General features: G+C 36.4%; 1 protein-coding gene across 11 annotated transcripts in view; it reads left to right on the forward strand.

Moving 5' to 3' along the window:
• NTPase (ectonucleoside triphosphate diphosphohydrolase NTPase) overlaps nucleotides 1–19,339 on the forward strand; it is a 113,747-nt gene that overhangs the window by 78,744 nt on the left and 15,664 nt on the right. For all 11 annotated transcript variants that reach the window (XM_089092218.1, XM_089092226.1, XM_089092217.1 and 8 more), the window contains 4 exons: nucleotides 856–996; nucleotides 3,765–3,970; nucleotides 10,090–10,146; nucleotides 17,774–17,877. In XM_089092218.1, the coding sequence (XP_088948344.1) occupies nucleotides 856–996; nucleotides 3,765–3,970; nucleotides 10,090–10,146; nucleotides 17,774–17,877 (508 nt within the window). The remainder of the gene's footprint in view (nucleotides 1–855; nucleotides 997–3,764; nucleotides 3,971–10,089; nucleotides 10,147–17,773; nucleotides 17,878–19,339) is intronic.

Consider the following 19,339-nt stretch of genomic DNA (forward strand, 5'->3'; position numbering starts at 1 on the left):
AAATTAAACCCATAAAATATGTGAAATGAAATATTAAACACATAAAAATATAATATATAAATATACATTATACAAATAGTTTACAGAAAAATGTAAGAATAACCAATAACCCTACGACCAGTGACGGCATATACAACAAATGTTCGTATTATAAGCCTATATAAACATTTGGGAACAAAAATTCCCTGTTGCATATCTCACATAATAGCATCTTGATTTTTGGGGCTTGCTAGGCCAGGGGGAGGGGTAAACGAGTCACTGTATTTTGGTTCGGGTTCTAAATTCTTTACTCGCAAGAATCATACACCTAGGGTTATTAGACTATACAGAAAAAATTTGTTTCAAGGGTCGGAAAAATGATTAAATCCTTTAGAATTCCACAAGAAATCTTTGTTTTTCATCAACCAATGCATATCTAAACCCAAACATAATTTATGATTCATTTTATTTACAACTCCTATTATTATGTTTTCATATTTGCTTTGTAATCGGCTGCTTCTCTAGAAATAAAACTATACTTCGGCTCAAGGCTGTACCCAGGATTTTTTTCCGGGGGGGTTTATTCAAAGATTTTTTCGGGGGAGGGAGGGGGATAATTTACACAAAATCACATAATTCCCCCCCCCCTGGGTGCGGCCTTGCAGTTCGGCTAGTATTGGTTAATGACTAGTGTTTAAGGCTCTACGAATCGGGCGGAATAACTCAAAGGAGCTCAAGACTTGTCTGTCTTTAACCTATCAATAAAACAGTAAATTTATGTGTAGCCTAAAGAAACTACACATCTGTTTTAATTTGTTGTAATGTAAGTGAAACCTTTTTCGTAAGTTATTTTTATAATTTTTTTTTTCCATCCAGTTACTTAGGCTTGGGACTTATGGCAGCTAGGAAGGATATTCTTGTCTCTTCGACCCAAAATGATACTGAAATTAGATCGCCATGCATCAATCCGACGGTGAAAACGATCTGGCAATATGGTGGAACTACCTACACTTTAAAGTATGTGTCTCAATCTTTTTCCCAATCTTGAAGTGTTGTTTGAACTTTGACCAGCACTAATTGATACTAAAAAATTACAGCAATAGTACTTACCTGTGTATATAAAATTGAATGTATTTTCTGTACCCGCACTGTTATTTGCATTTCCTTTAGGCCAACAAATAAAGTTTTGAAGTTAGAAGTTTGGTATATACTAATAGTTTTCAAAATTTTTAAGCTTGAGACCATTTTTGAAGTTAGATTCACGATATAGGCCATTGAAACTTGAGGAGTTAAGTAACTTTTTTCATTATTGAAAGTCCACCTATGAAAAAAATAATTTAGCTATAAAATAGAAGTAAATTTTTTTACGGTTTTAATCATTTTGTAATTTTTGAGATTTTACTTTCATAAGAATAAAGTATTTTTACTTTTAAAAATATTAATTTATTTTTATATATAATATAAAAATTTGACCACAGCTTGTAGAAGGATTAGAGGGTTTCCCCCCTCGTACACAGAATACTTAATGTTTATTTCCAGTTTCAATTTTGGTGTTTACTTTTATCTTGGGGAAAACAAAGTTTTCGTATTTAATTAAATGTAAGCTTATATAAGCCTTAGATTCACGATATAGGACACTGAAACTTGAGCAGTTTAGTAACTTTTTTCATTATTGAAAGTCCACCTATGAAAAAAATAATTTAGCTATAAAATAGAAGTAAATTTTTTTACGGTTTTAATCATTTTGTAATTTTTGAGATTTTACTTTCATAAGAATAAAGTATTTTTACTTTTAAAAATATTAATTTATTTTTATATATAATATAAAAATTTGACCACAGCTTGTAGAAGGATTAGAGGGTTTCCCCCCTCGTACACAGAATACTTAATGTTTATTTCCAGTTTCAATTTTGGTGTTTACTTTTATCTTGGGGAAAACAAAGTTTTCGTATTTAATTAAATGTAAGCTTATATAAGCCTTAGATTCACGATATAGGACACTGAAACTTGAGCAGTTTAGTAACTTTTTTCATTATTGAAAGTCCACCTATGAAAAAAATAATTTAGCTATAAAATAGAAGTAAATTTTTTTACGGTTTTAATCATTTTGTAATTTTTGAGATTTTACTTTCATAAGAATAAAGTATTTTTACTTTTAAAAATATTAATTTATTTTTATATATAATATAAAAATTTGACCACAGCTTGTAGAAGGATTAGAGGGTTTCCCCCCTCGTACACAGAATACTTAATGTTTATTTCCAGTTTCAATTTTGGTGTTTACTTTTATCTTGGGGAAAACAAAGTTTTCGTATTTAATTAAATGTAAGCTTATATAAGCCTTAGATTCACGATATAGGACACTGAAACTTGAGCAGTTTAGTAACTTTTTCTTTATTGAAAGTCCAACTATGAAAAAAATAAAAGTAAATGTAACTTCTAATAAATCAACTCAGTTAGCTGTTTAACTATTTGTATGCGTATCAACTGAAGAGGTATGACTGAAGAGGGAGGGGGCTCTGGGTTCTGATCTTCCATGAATCTACAAAATTCTGTGTTTTACAAAATTCAAGAAATTCGGCTGTTTCTTTTCTTTCTCATGAATCTACACGTCCAAGAAATACCACCAATTCCCCAAATAAGTTGCCTGCTTAAAGGCCTGAGTAAATAAATGTGTTAGTTTTATTATGTTTTTCAGTGGTGGCTAATTTTAAACTATCAAAAGACGTGTAGAGTTTTGTCTGACATGCAACACTAACAGTTTCAGGAAATAAAGAAAGAGAGAGAGGACTGGGTTCCAAATTTTGTTGAGAAACGCGTGAAGCCATTTGTTGTATATTCGAACCAGTTGGTCGGAAAATGTCAGTGACCTTGAATATAGATCTTAGAGTATATTCCAAATCATGACAAAAAACTTACATTTTCTTTGGCAATGAAAGCATGCAATCCATTTTTTCTTATGATCAGTGACCGTACTCGTCAACGCTGTGATTCCAAAAACACATCTTAAATATTTACAGAGATCGTGCCGAGTAGGATGTACACAGTGAGTAATATTTTAGGCCAGCCTGTCAATTTCAAAAGCCCTTTTTATTCTGTTTGCAGGGAATGGATAATGAGACATCATGAGGTTCGAGTTAAGACTCTAAAATAACACTTCTTCATTCTAGGATGAAACATCAGTAATTTCGGTTGAATTAAGTCATTCTGGCGTGAATTCCATTGCTCCGTCCTATTTATTCTTCATAGACTCACGCTCGCTAAACTAACACGTTCCTTCATTCCTTTATAATTTTGCCTCAGATTTCGTTGTGCAACATTTTTGTTTGCAATGCAATGTGATTCTTGTTGTTTCTTGTTCCATGCCTTTTTCTTTAGCTGTTAAGAGTAATTTGTCATCTTGTATAATTTTGTATGTGTCATCAATACTAAAAACGATGCAACCACTCCTTGTGGAAAAATTATGTAATTTTTGCTTTTGATATGTATATAAACTTGACGTCACTGTCACTGAATTTTTTTCTTCAAAAATTAAGACTCTAGTCGAGTTTTCTCAAACTCGTGACTTATCTTAATTGTTTTCTTCAGACCAGAAAATTCCAGAGGGCCCATTCTAAAAAAAAAAAATATATGGAGCCATTTTCAAGAAGAATTTATGTATATATATTATACATAAATACGCACTTGCTCCTTTAATGAGAGTAGATATTGTATTAAGTATTGTAGCTTATTTTAATTACTCCCGCAGCTTATATTAATTACTTTTATGTTTTTTTTTCTTGTAGGGGTCTCTACGATTTCAATTTCAATTCTGTAGAAGATGGTGAATGGCTGAAAAAGGATGCTAAACTGCCGAGTGCCAATTATGAAGAATGTATGCAACATGTTGCGAATGTTGTGCAAGAAATACATCTTCTTGATGAATTGGAATCCGTCGATATAACGGCGATTAGCTATTATTTTGACCGAGCTACTGAGCAAGGACTTATAGGTAAGACAAATCGGACACTGACGTTTAACTGACAAACGTTTAACGTGATATTTAACGTTTAACTGACAAAACGTTGTGCGAAATTACAAAACTTTTTACATAATGAGCATCCTTGATTTTCTTAAAAGGCCAATAGGTAAGATAAATAGGTAGAGTGATATTTACTTGAAAGTGTATTTAGGCAGTTTATCTCAAAACCATTTATTCTTCAATCTTTCTCTCATCGTCAAAATTGTCATTTCAAGACTAAACTGATTTTTCTGTTACTGGACAAATGACTTTTTCTCTCTGTAATTTACCGAAATCCCGTAAGTCGGTAAAATAGTTGGTATCTTCAAAATATGTCGGATCTTCAAAGGAAATCACGACTTTGTTTGGTAATTCGTAGGTTAATTCGTAGGTTGGAAGTCTTCCAAGACAAGCTATTCAGACCTCTTCCAAGTATCCTTTCATCTATTCAAGGTGTTCGCATGATTTAAATTCCTAAACAAATCCGAAAAATGGGAAAGAAGACTGGTTTAAATCGGTGTGTATACCATCAAAATTCAAATAACAAAATCTCCAAATCACCACTGCCCAACCCTGACAGACTCTACGCGAGTCAAAATTAGATTGTACATTACATGCTACTACAGCTATCGAGAACTAGACTTGAGTATTCGGAAATTAGAATAAAATCATATACTTTGCTTATAAATAATTCCTTCCGACCTTCAGCTTCGTTGTTTATAGACATTAATGAACCTAGCCTAGTCTAATTATGCCTGAACTCATTAAGGGTCACAGGAATATCCGTAGGAACGTTTTGTTGGCGCGATGTCGCATTTCGGAAGCATGAGAAACGGCTTAAGTATAATCCCTAGAGCAAGGCCGTATCCAGGGGGGGGGGTTGAACCTCCCCCCCCCGGAAATGCTTGTCTGACTCGTAAAAGTGTAACAAGAATGGACATAAACAAATTTTCTATGCGTTTTTTGAATTTTTTTTTCGTGTAAACCCCCCCCCCAAAAAAAAAATTTTTTTTTTAGTAAAACCCCCTCGGAAAAAAAAATCCTGGGTACGGCCTTGTCATAGAGAAGCATCGAATTCACTTGCCAAAACCGTAGTGGTTAAAAAAAATTTCATTGTTTCAAACAGTTTGTGGTAACGACCCAGGTCAATGGTAACCGAAACTCTAGAAAACGGGTTTTTGATACCAATAGATACATCAAAAGAATCAGATTTCAATGCTGATTTCAAATATATAACTTTCATCAAGTTTTGTGCTATCCATCAAAAGTTACGTGCCTGAGAAAATTTGGCTGATTTTCAAAAAAAAAGGGGGAAAGACCCCCTAAAAATTATAGAACCCTAATGAAAATCACACCATCATATTCAGCGTATCAGAGAACCCTAGTGTAGAGGTTTCAACCTCCTATCTATAAAAATGTGGAATTTTTCAGTTTTTGCCAGAAGAAAGATCACGGATGCGTGTTTATTTGTTTGTTTTTTGTTTTTTTCCCAGGGGTGGTTGTATCGACTGAGTGGTTCTAGAATATCGTGAGAGAGCTCATCGGAACGAAAATTAAAATTTCTATTGCCACTTTTAAGTGACCCAAAAATTGGAGGGCAACTAGGCCCCCTCCCACGCTTATTTTTTTTCCAAAATCACCCGATCAAAATTTTGAGATAGCCATTCTGTTCAGCATGGTCGAAAATATGATAAATATGTCTTTTAGGATGACTTAATCCCCCGAAGTCCCCAGGGGGACGGCTAAAAGTTATGAACTTTACCCAATGTTAACATATAGTATTGGTTATTGGGAAGTATACAGAAGTTTTCAGGAGGGTTTTTTATGGTAGTGGGGGGGGGGGTTGGAGGTTATGTTAGAGGATCTGTCCATGAAGGAAGTTTTCATGGGGGAAGGGAAATTGCCATGAAGGGGGCGCCGGACTTGCCAGCATTATTTATTGGTTATTGGGAAGTATACAGACATTTTCAGGAACGATTTTTTCTGGAGGGGGGGCTAGAGGAGGGGGTTACTCTGGAAAATATTTCCGTAGAGGATGTTTCTTTGGGGCAATGGACCTCTCTATGAAGGGGGCGCCGGATTTCCAAGTATTATTTAAAAAACGATCAGAAATTAAATAATAAAAAAAAACAAGTTTTTTCAACTGAAAGTAAGAAGGAATATTAGAACTTAAAACGAACAGAAATTATTACGTATTTGAGGGGGTTCTCCCCCAATTCAATACCTCGCTCTTTACACTGCAATTTTTTTTAGTGCTTTCAAAAGAGCTATCTATTCTAATTAAACGGCCTTTGTGATTCAGGAGTTTGTGAATAAATTTTTTTTTAAACTTTTAACGTAAAGAGCGTGGTATTGACTAAGGGGAGAACCCCTTCATATACGTCATAACATATACGTAATAAAAAAAAATAACAAAAAAAAAACAAGCGATACGGCTCAATAGTAATCGAAACTTTTAAAAACGGAATTTTGATGTCAATAAATGTATCAAAAGAATGTGTTTATAATGCTGATTTTAAATATATAAATTTTATTAAGTTTAGTATTACTCATCAAAGGCTATGAGCCTGAGAAAATTTACCCAATTTTTTAAAGAGGGGGGAAACATCCCCTACAAGTGAAAGAATTTTAATGAAAATCACACCGTCAGATTCAGCGTATCAGAAAACCCTATTACATAGGGTTCAAGCTCATATCTGCAAAAATCTGCAACTTTGTATTTTTTCCCAGAAGAAAAATATACGAATATAGAAGTTAGTTACGTAAGTTAATTGGTAAATTACGTCATAACCAAATTTAGAGACATCTACTTAGCAAAAGAAAAGTAAAATTTTTATGCAATTTTTTTTACTTATTCAATGACGCTGAGCCAAAATAAAAGCTGCATTATCTAAAAAACGATCAGAAATTAAATACAAAAAACACGTTTTTTAAACTGAAAGTAAGGAGCGACATTAAAAATTAAGAAGAACAGAAATTATTGCGTATATGAAAGGGACTGTCCCCTCCTCAATGCCTCGCTCTTTACGCTAAAGTTTGACTCTGTCTCACAACTTTTTTTTTTAAAACAATAAAAAACTGTAGCGTAAAGAGCCAAGCGTTGAGGAGGGGACAGCCCCTTTCATATACGGAATAATTTCTGTTCGTTTTAAGTTTTAATGTCGCTCCTTACTTTCAGTTTAAAAAACTTGTTTTTTTATTTAATTATACAAAAGAACCAATTGGGACTTCAATAGTATAAGTTCTCCATTCAAAACAAATCATTCGATGCAACTTCTCAACTTGATATAGTTTTAAATCTTCAGGCTTAAAGAATAATGTAATTTGCTTGCTAAAATACGTCACAAAAATCAAACAATGGGATTAAAGCTTTGCACATGCAAGTATACAACAGTAATCTTTCGCTTCTCTTAAAGAGATTTAGAAAGTAAACATCAATAAAACATCGAAAAAAAGCATTAATGAACCACATGAAATATGAGTTACCCTAGTTTTAGGTAAATTTAGAGAAACAGATTTGAAAGCGGGGAGGGGAATGGAAAAAATTGGAATTATGTTGAAGTATAAGAAATATTTACTAAAGACTTGAGAAGGAGCCGGAACCCCTTGGATATGGACTTGCTCATGTCTATGAGAAAGGAGTCACACATATTTCGAAAGTGTTTTACAATACTTGATTGTGTATAATTTCTTTGACGAAAAATGAGGAGGCAGCCCCTCTCATATACGGAATAAATCTGTTTGTTTTAAGTTTTAATGTTGTTCCTATCTTTTAGTTGAAAAAACTTCCCTTTTCTTTTGTTTTTTGCTTTATTTTTATTAACAATAAGTGACGATGCTGACGAAAATATTTGTAAAAATTTCATTTTAAATAATCACTCTTTTAAATCTATTGGCATTTCTTCTTCATAAGGTCAAGTGAGGTCAATGAAAATCAAAGGCAAGTTCTTTCATCCCCCTTTGTTGAACTGGTTATAGCACTGGGACATGAGTATGACGTATTAAGCAGGTCCCATACATTTGAAGCAGCATAGGGATCACTATTACATTTTTTTTTTCTTTAATCAAAGAGTTCGTGGTAAGGAACCGTAAGTAATGAGTGACTCGTACCAATAGTAACCGAAACTCTAAAAAAAAGCGAATTCAATATCAATTACTACATCAAAAGAATTGGCTCTTTGTGCTGATCTCAAATATATAGAATTCATGAAGTTCAATTTTGTCCATCAAAAGCTACGAGCCTGAGAACACTTGCCTGGTCTTTGGAAAATGGGGGAACCTACCCCAAAAAGTCAAGGGATCTGAATGAAAATTACATCATTAGAATCAGCATATTTGAGAACACTAACCTTGTGGTTTCAAGCTTCTACATGCAAATAGATTGAATTTTGCATTGTGTTTTTTTTTTTGTTTTTTTTTTTCAGAAGAAAGATAACGGATGCGTGTTTGTTTGTTTTTGTTGTGTATTTATTTTTTGTTTCTTTCCCTCAGGGGGTTACCGTATCGAACCAATGGTTATAGAAAATCGTGAGAGGACTCATTCTAACAGAAATTAAAAGTTCTACTACCCTTTTTATGTGACAAAAAAAAATTGTGCAATGGGGAAGTGGTGTTTTTTCTGAAATTTTGTGGCACCTAACTACAATGTTGCCCCAAATAGGACCAAATTGCCATCAATTAGGAATTCTGAGACAACTAATCGATGTAAATATATAAAAAAAACTATATATTGAGCTTTTCAGTTGCAGAGGAAGTAATGCCGCTCTGTGGCGCATTCATTCCCGAAAGGTCATGTAATCCATACAAGATAAATGGTTAATATGAACATTTGTCTAAACGCTTGGTTAAACTAAGTTGATTCACTTGGGTAGAAATTGATATCTAACCCCCTTCGATTTCCAGGAATCCTTGTCTAAGCCTTTATTATTGGTGCTAGGGGGGGGGGAGGGGTTATGCTAAAGCTTGATTCCCTGTCTCGAGGCTTTAAGAATGACTGCTAAGAACAGGGATATAGAATTACAATAAGAAGCTTTTTTAAAGCAATATAAAACTTTAGCGAACAAGCGAGGGGTTTAGGAGGGGGTACTTCTGTCTCCTCATATACGGAATAATTTCTGTTAGTTTTAAGTTTTGATGTTTCTCCTTACTTTCTGTTGAAACTTTCTTTTTAAATTTAATGTGTCATTGGGTGACTAAAACATCATTTTATCATGATGAGGACGGAGGTAAGTATTGAAAATTGTATCGAACGAATCAGATATTTTAGCCATGGATTACTGGTGCTTGAGAGCCATGGTCTCTCAACAATGTGTCAGGAATTCAAACAAGAGATGCTGGATTGTTTCATCAGCTGAGCAACTGTGGCATTATGCAGAATGATTTAACACCCATTTAAAAAGAACACAACCGTGGAATGGGGTAACTTTGAACTAAAAATCGTGAAAATTTGAGGTTATATTGTGATATTTTTCTTTAAACTAGTATTTACTCAAAACTATTTTTGGTGTTTGGGGAATACGTCATTCTGCGTTGAATGGCAACTGTCCCAAACTGCTGGTCTTCATGTTGTGAGAGCTACACCAATTCAAAAATGTCGTTCAAAGTTACCTTATGAACACTTTAACTTTGAACACTAAAAAATTTGACGGGTAACAGTGAACAAGAGTTCAAGGAGTTTGACTGATAGAAAAAAAAAACACATGAAAGTAAGGTTTGTTTGAATATTATGCTTCGGAGAAAATGGGATATTCAAATGATTGATTTGATATTATGTCACTCTGGCTGGAATGCTTTAGATGGTTTAGATTAACCCTAAAGCATTCCAGCCAAATCGTGGCAGAACAAGAACATGATATTCCTGTGAGAGTTGAAAAGAATTACGCGAGAGTTAAAAAGAGATGCAAGCTAAATTTCATGAAAGACAATGCTGTACATTTGAATACCCAAACAGTATTCAAAGATTATGTTTTTGTGTATGTTTTTTTTTTAATTTTTTGTCTGTTTCTTCTAAATAAATTGATTGATTAAAAAAAAATCAAACACCCACAAAGAATCCCATTAGCAGAAATCTTCTCTGGTTTTTATACGTTTCTAAATCAGTTTATTTTCAGACCCGTTCAAAGGTGGAAGCCTAACTGTGCAAAGCTTTTTTCAAGCTGCTAGAAAAGGTAAGCTCTCTCTTTCAAAGTAACAACATTGATTGGGTGTCAGGAAATAGAAAATACAGTTGATTGAAAGCAGAAACAGCTTATCTTGAGATAGTCTTCATCGAACCTGTTATCATGTTAAAGGAAGATGATATTCTAGGGACTTACCGTTTCAAAACTTTCGAGGGGTTGACAACAGCAAGGTCTAAATTGGTGACAGAGGAGCAAACTAAAGCATTGCTCCCTGCAATAATTTATCGGCAAAGCTGACCGGAAGTTGCCGCAATATTTCATGTTGCTCCTGCAACGTAAGCCGGGTTGATTTTATTTTCGCCAAAAGAGCGAAATACACACTCAACAAGGCTTAAATATCTTTAACTGGTACTCATTTGTTTGAGTGTGCTTTAGAAATCCTTGATAGATATATGCATATACCACGGAGAAAAAGAGAGATTACTTTCCTATAATTACGAAAAAAAATGTGTGCTTTTAATTCATTTATTTACGGTCAGAGGCGTATTTTTGTAATAGGTAACAGATGTAACATGAAAAGTGCCAGGAACTTGACTGTTTTTTATTGTCTGAAAATAAGAAGCAAAATAAATATGTGATTCCGTGACCCAGTTGTCGTGTCAACACAACGAACTGTCAGAACTAAGAATAATTAAGAACACATTTTTTAAACTAATTATAATTAATTATTATGGAGATTTCTTCATATGTGATATTTGTTTGAACTGATTTTGTAGAACAAAAAATTATCAGTTGGTATTTTTGTTTATAAGAGAATACAAAAATTTTGTTTATAAAGATAAAAACAAAATAAAATTTTTGTAAATATTCTTATAAAGAGAAAAATAAAATATTTCTGTTTTTCTGCATTCTATAGTTTCTCCTAATTTTTATAGGATAGTGTCTATTTTTTGCGATGGTTTCAGGATTTGTTTTCAAATTCTTTGAATAGTGTCAGAATTTTTCTTTAGTAAATGTTTCTCTCAAGACGATGTGCATACTTCGCTTCAATCGGTCTTTAATCTAAAACCTTTCTTTAAATCCTCTTTGCCAGCTTCTGCGATGTTATAAATCCTTATTTTCTTCGCTATCATTTCTTTCGCCTGACCCTTTGATTTTATATTGTCTGCATCAGATTGAGCTTGTCTTTAATCAATTACTACTAGTACTACTAACAACTCACCGCAAAACCAAGCCGCCTGAGGCCAACACAGTTACGCACGCTACTCCTCCATCCCAATCTATTCAAAGCGTCTGTATTTACACCCTCCCAGGAAGTTCCCATTTTCCTTAAATCTTTCTTTATGACATCCTTTCACCCCAACCACGGACGACCTGCTTCCGTTTAGCCCATGATGGTTGGCCAAAAAGGATAATCTTCGGCAATCTGTCATCATTCATTCGCAGGACGTGCCCAAACCAATCTCAACCTTTATCTCATTATAGCCCTAGAACGCAGGATAGAACGGCATTATTCGTACTGCCTACTGTTTGAAATGGTCAGTCAGTAGGGTACCAAAAACAATCCGTTGGCAATTTCCCTGGAAAATATCTAGCAAATCTTCATCCGCTTTTCGGAGTACCCATGCTTCAGAACCATATTTGACCACTGTCATCACTGTGGCTTCCAATATTCTAATCTTGGTTTGCAGACGCATCTTCCTATTCCTCCAAAACCTTTTCAACTGTGACAAAAAACACCCTGAGCCTTGGCTATTCTACTTTTAACATTTTCATTGCTCCCACCGTCTTTACTAATAATACTGCCAAGGCAAGTGAAGCTTCCCACCTGATCAATCTTTTCATTACCCAACGTAACCTTTTCATCTTCACTTATTCCTAGCATTTAATCCTTTACCCATGCTAAAATGTGTTTTTCCTCGGTTTTCGAGATGAGGAAATATGAAACTCCAGTTGAGGGTTTTAGACCATGAAAAATCGATTAGCCATCTAATGATTGACTTAAAAAACAGTAGATGTGTTCATTTCTGTTCAAATCAGCCCTCTCTAAATATTCTACATCCCCTGGTTGAATGCCATCACCCTTGGCCTTAAAAATATAGAAAAAAGAGGCACATTAGTGTAACTACTAGCAGCTTGCTGCAACCCCAATCCACCCGAGGACAATATACCTTTACATGCTCATATTCCGCCCCAATGCATTAAAACCTTCCCTATTTTCTCCTTGTCGTGTACTTCCAGTTTTATTCAAATCCTTTGTTGTGACCTATCACCGCTCCTTTTGTTTGACCCCAGATTATTGGCCAGAAAAGCGCAGTCTTATGCTTTTCTCTTACCAATCTGGATGAAAAGCTTATCATCTCTCATCGGGAAAACGTGGCCCAGCCATCCTAACCTTTTTTTATTATAGCCCTTGAAAGTGAGATCGAACTACATTGTGTGTACATTTCTATTGTTTGCCATGTGGTCAGTCGAACGGATGGTTAAAACTATCCTTAGATAGTTCCTTTGGTAAATATTCAGAAAATTTTAATCAGCCTTTTGAAGTGCCCACGTTTTGGAGCCATACTTGACCACTGCCACGACTGTGACTTCCAGTATTCCTTTCCTTCCAAAACTTTTTCAACTGCAAAAAAAACGCCCTCTACCTTAACTACTCTATTTCTTACATCTTCACTGCTTCCGCCATCTTTTCTACTAGCACTATCCAGGTAAGTGAAGCCATCCATTTGATCGATTTTCTCGATACCTAACATCGGCTCTTTAGCCCGTTTTATTTCTAGTCTAAATGACCTTCTTAACATTTATTTTTAACCTATTTTTGTATTATGAACTCTAAAAGCATCTCACTAACTATTTCACTAACGTTTATACAGGGCCGTATCCAGGATTCTTGTTCGGGGGGATTTTTGTTACAGTTTTTTTTTATTTTTCCTCAGTTACTCTGGTGTCATCACTGAAGTAACTCTATATTAGCATCTTTTCCCTACGTGGATCACTTTTCACCAACTTTACATTTTTTTTTTTTTTTTTTTTTGGTGGTGGTTTTTATTGGTTTTTAGTTTTATCTTTTTTTTTTTGTTTTTTTTTGTTATTCTTGTGTTTGTTTCGTGCTGAAGACGCTTTTTTTGTATACAGGTGAAATATCCGCGTTGTTTTTGTTGTTTTCTTTTCTCTCCACTGGCCACAGTCTCGTTTTTTTTTTTTTTTTTTGAGATTTTTCTCTTTGTTGGTTTTTCCCGTGGACTTTGTCTAACATCCTCGAGCAACATTACGTTAGCTCGAGACCGTTAGTCCGCCCCTTGCGAACGAGGACGCGTCCATTAGGCATACCTTCGTATCTTTAAAGTTTTTTTTTTTTTTTTTTAGTAACGCAAAAACAAGACAAGTATTTACATACAGTTAAATACTACAAGCTAATTTTTTTTGAGACAGCAAAAACAGTTAACGCAAAAAGAAGCCAAATAGTAGAAGTAGTCTATATATATATATATATATATATATATATTTTATTTATTTATTTTTTTTTAAGCGAAAAGTAAGGGAGAATATCTATGAAACGAAATCCAGGCGACGATTTTTCTTCCCTGCAAAAATGTCGATGACCTTGTCAGGGCAGATGTCAACGTCCCTATGGACTGCGAGGAGGGCTAAGCCACTCAATTGTTCTTCTCCTGTTGAATTTCTCAGCCAGGTTTTGAGCCTTCTAAGTTTTGAAGGCTCTTCATCTTCGGAATCTTCTTTCCGGAGTAGCAATGCTAACAGGTAACGTCGCAAGAACAGCCAGAAGAAGAAAAACATTTGGAAAAAAGGTGGCGTTGCATGCCTGAAGTGAAGACACAGCACAAGTAGGCCTCTCTGATACCGGAACATTCTCCCACTTGATGCGCCATAGCTCAATTTCTTTCTTCAGACAGTCTGGCTCGGGAAGAATATAGCCATACAATTCAACCAATGACTCCAGGTGTAATGCCTTCTGATCGAAAGAAACAATTTTGGCAGGAAAAAGGACACTGAGATTTGACAGCAGTTTCTGGTGAAGCACAAATCGTTGTTTCAGCTCGGAAGTGAAGTGGCCCATAAAAGGAATAAAGAGCGATGTTCTATAGTGGTTGAGAAGGTCTGGATCGTCTGCATGCATACTCCGGCCACCTCTCAACCTGGGACGAATCATTTCCAGTCCTAAATCGCTGGCAAAACACTGAACTTTGACGAAAATAGCCGTGAAAGCAGTAGCAGTATTTCCTCGCATTTCCTTTGTTTTTGAAAGGACAGTTTCCACGTGCCTGCATGGAGCTGCCAAACAACAGTCAACTGACTGAAGAGTCTTGCACAGTAGAAGCGTAATGCAGAAAATCTCTTTGACCACATGGAGACACGCACCAAATTGCGACTGGTTCATCATGTCCAGCGACTGCGCCGCTTTTGCAGAAATTTCTGCATTTCCTTTCTCTTCAAGAGCTTCCAGGGATCGCAAGATTGGTCGGTACAGCTCAAGAAAACGCACGACTGAATCGTGGCGCTCCACCCATCTTATTTCGCAGAGTCCGGTTAAAGTATGTTTCCTCGAATCCGGTAGTATTTCGTTAATCTTCTCTTTTAAATTCTGTGTCCTGAGTAGGGAAGTAGGGTAAAAACTGCAGACTTGTGACAAGACACCGAAGAAATGCTTAAACGCCAGAATAGAGCATACAGAAGAGATGACCAAGTTGAGACTGTGCGCACTACAATACATGTTAAGTGCCTTAGGATACATTTCAGGTGTAACAGTCTGGACACCCCTAAGCTACCCGGTCATCGCTGCCGCACCGTCAAATCCGTGACCAACCATCTTATTCAGACTAAGACCAAGGCTTTCGAGAAATCGCAGGATTGATGAAGCCAGACCTTGTTCAGTCAAATCAGAAACTGGGGTAAAACAAAGGAAGTCCTCATGCAGGTTCCCTTTGAAAGTGTAGCGGACGCAAACAGACCGCTGCTTGGTATTCGAAACGTCCGCCGTTTCATCGGCAAACACCGAAAAGCATGGACTTGCGTTCACTCTTTCTACAATAGACTGCTGAAGAAGCTCCCCAGATGTGGCGATAATACAATTCTGGGTTATAGAAGAAAGAAATATGGCGTTTCCAGCCGCAGAAAGAAGACGGTTCTGCATAAACTCATCACAGCGTCTCGCCATCAGCCGCAGTAGTTGTTGAAAGTTATCATAATTGAGGGAAGGTTCTAGATCCGAAACAGAAATGGGGCCGGACTCGTTGATACCACGAAAGGCAAGCTGTTGCCGCCTACAAAATATCACCGTCTCAACAATTGGTCGCAACTTCTGGCGATTTTCTTGAACCTGCGCTTTCCTCGCCGCTTCTAGTTAGTGCACGATATTGCCCTGCCTTTTCTCCGAGACAGAAATGAAGTTTTCAGCCGATACGATGCAGTTTCTATGAAACTCTGCTTGTTGGTGAGCTGTGAAGCACTCTATCGCATCCTTCCAGTTCCTGAATGGTTTGGTGACTAGATTCCCTAAGCGCTGGTGGCAGCCTCTGCCAGCTGTCTCTGACGAGAACAGAACGCAAAATCTGCAAAAAGCAGCGTCCTCAAACGGAGAGTAGGACAACCAACTGAAACGCGCCAGCCAAGTTAACTGAAACTTAAGCTTCCATTTTTCGGATACTGGAAAAATGTAGGAGATATCTGGAGTCCAAGGGCTCTTCAGCAAACGAAGTTTAGAATTTGCATCGAGACTGGATGATTTGTTGACAAAACGACCAATGTCATTTGCAAACAACGAAAGAGACTGGGTTGGTGCAGGTGCGTTTTGCGTCGTGGTTGGTTCCGTGTGTGATTCAGAAGCTTCAACGATGGCTCCAGTGCCCTTCAGATCCACAGGTATAGATGAATGCTCCGCAGACGTTCCGCTAACGCCACTGTCAGAAACATCCCTGGTCCGCTTGGGCGCGAAAAAACGACGTAATGTCACACTTCCTCTTCATGTTGAAAATCGCTCTTCTCTTATCCAAGTCTGAAATTGTGCTGAACTGACAATCTTGCACTCTCTTATAACATTTACCTCGAGCCCCCATTAATCCTAATTTACTATGCAAGGTCTGACCTTGCATGATAAGGCGAACATTGGGTTACCTAATTGCGTAAGCTGATCAGAACCGTTTACCCACAAAATTGCAATAGGATTTTTGTATGCCACAAAATGCAATAGGATAATTGCGCCTGTTAACCCTAATTTACTATGCAAGGTTAGGAGAACATGGGGTTACCTACGGTTACCTAATTGCGTAAGCTGATGAGAACCGTTTACCCACAAAATGCAATAGGATTTAGTGTGGGAGCATATTTTTTTTTCTGGTAAGGTTTTGTCTTTACAGGTATTTTTTAGACTAATTTTCGACTCGGTCAAAAATGTCGGGGGGGGGGGTAACCCCTCCCCTGGATATGGCCTTGCGTTTATATCTCGGATACCCAAATCGTCTGCATTATCTAATTCTAAGGTAATTTTACCTTCCCGTTTGATACCATGTTCTCCTATAGATTTTGTCGTGTTCCTTTAGCGAGTCCATTGAAATAATCCGTGTAAAAGGGAACTGAACAAAACCCTGCTTAACTCCAGATCGAACATCGAACCAACCAAGGCCGTATGCAGAAGTTTTTTTTTTTTGGGGGGGGGGGGGTACAGTTTTTTTTTAACGCATCAAAAATTTATTAATATGCATTGTTGTTACTTTTTTACGAGTCGGACAAAAGTTTCGAGGAGGGAGGGGGGAGGGGGAATTAAACCCCCATGCCCTGGATACGGCCTTGAAACCAACCGCTAAGACCTGACTTCCTTCCTGAACCGCAGCATTATTTTCGTACATAGCACTAATCACTTAGTTATCTGGTATAGCGTACAATGGTAGGACCTTTATTAAAGCTTTTGTTTCTGCTGAGCCACAAATGCCTTTTCATAATCTATAAAACAAAAGACTAAAAGGGTTTGATTATTCAGAGGGGATGATTCAAAGGGTTTGATTATTAATCTACGAGTGAAAGTTTGGTCGACACATCCTCTCTCCTTCCTAAAAAATCACCGTTTTTCTCTTAAAACTTTGTCCACAGCATCTTTTAGTCTAATAAGTGTCATCATGCTAATCAATTTCCTTTGTTTTCGATTTGAAATGATCTTTTAGGGATTGTTTGTTGTTATTGCTTGGGGTTTGACGCGTTCGACCAGTAGGTCACACGCGTTCATATCACTTGATCTTTGTGCTCCTTGTATAATCGCTAGCTTGCTTGCTTGCCTTTTCAGAGATTCAGACAGACATTATTTACTGGTTTTATGTCACGGCCTTTTCTGACATCTTTCACTTCGCCTTCTTATTGATTTTCCGCTTTATTGTCTTAACCAAGAATTATGCTTCTAAAGAAGAGAAAAATCATTGTTATATTTCTTCTATTCAAATTAGGATACTAAATTTTAAAATGAAGCGTTTTTAGATTTGTTTTTTATCTTTCAATTAAATTCGCATTTCTGTTTCAATATCCTAGTGATTAAGCCCGATAGCAAGCTTCTATTTAAGTTTCTATTTCTTGATATGTATTTTCCTAAAGGCCGTCCATTTTCACTAGATAAGTTGTTATTATCAGTTTAACCGTTTTACAGTTACTTTTCTTTTTCCTTTTGCAGCATGTGAGACCCCTAATGCGGACCAGCCTTTTGCCTGTGTGGATCTGCTTTTCATATCAATGTTACTGCGAAGTTTTGGCTTAAGTCCAGACAAAGTAATCAGTGTAAGTTTTCTTCTTAGTGCCAGTTTTTTCTTTTCCTTTGGTCTTTTTTACTACGCTGATTCCTTATAGGACACCCCAAAAATCTATGTTCATATTAGTACTAACAAAAAGCTATTTTTTTCACTTACTTCCAGGCGCTTAGATCTTCAGCCTTGGCTCACTACAGTTGGCTGGCCAGGCCTTCCTCCTTCGCATATCCCTTTTTTGTCTATAGTTTTGGATTTTTATAGTCTGTTCAAATCATTATGGATCCAAAATTATTCCGCAAAACTTTACATTAATTTCTCATCTTTTAATCAATGTTTCCTCTTCCGTGAATATTTTGATTATTTTACTTTATAAGAGTATTGTTTCATTTATGCTATATTGGGACTAAATAACACAAAAGGAACTATCCTAAACAGAAAGGGTGCTGTTTTGTCAAAATGTTGGTATTTTCTTAAATATGAGGAAAGCGGTCACCCCAGTCAAATCCTTGGTCTTTAGGCTTAGGTTAAACTTTCTATCCCAATGCTTCAAATTTTGAAAACTGTCTCTCAGCCTTGATCCATCCCACATTTTTCTCTAGTTGGGCCTTGAGATAGGGTTTAGAGCTCTTTTAAATCAATAAAATGCCGTATGGTTTGCAAGCAAGTAGTTGCTGTAGAAATATCTTAATCTAGGAATGAATCCTTCCTGGAGTAACTCAAGACTTTCCCCAGGGGCTGCCAAGCTTCAGAATAATAGGTCATCGTTTTTACCCTAGTTTATGTTGCAACTACTTACAAATTCAAATAAAAGCTTCTTGTCCGAAGGGAGTTTTCTAGTCCGCGTCGGATGGTACACGGCAAAGAATATAATTCGGTGGCATATTTCGAATTGTTCTTTAAGTTTGAAACATATTTATTCGTTTTAAGACCAACTTATTATCTATTGTATTAATTTCTTTAAAAACAAAGTTCTTCGTAGGATTTGCTACTCAAGAAGTTTTGTGGCGAGGCTCACGATGCCGCGTCTTGCCTTTACCATTTCTGTTCCGTTAGATATAGAAAACGATTGTCACAACAGGAGGAGCACTATGGTGATTTAGACGATTTGGACATTGGAATGCACCCTTTTAGGCATCTGCCCCCCCCCTCCACACACACTGCCTACACTTTGACCCACCTCCCTTCCTTCATAATAGCTGATGTACAATTACACTCCTATCTTCATTCTTTTGTTCGTCTTAATTTCCCTTAGGCTGCTCAATTTAGCATTTCCAATGAGGAATTGTCGGAGTGAATTTTCCAAAGGGGCGAGTACAACGAACACCCTCTGGTTGACAGTACATGGTCTGGCATTCAATCCCACCTCCCACAGGGCCTGGAATTCTATAGAGATTATTCATTAGAAAATTCTGTGGTGTAGCGGATTGTCTATAGCGAATAAAGGTAGTAAAGATTTTTTTCTTGGCAAAAACGTGAATAAGGCCAATATTCCT

The sequence above is a fragment of the Artemia sp. Qi Xiang Cuo genome, chromosome 7 (genome assembly GCF_049724085.1).
Source record: "Artemia sp. Qi Xiang Cuo chromosome 7, ASM4972408v1, whole genome shotgun sequence".
Taxonomy (NCBI): Eukaryota; Metazoa; Arthropoda; class Branchiopoda; order Anostraca; family Artemiidae; genus Artemia; species Artemia sp. Qi Xiang Cuo.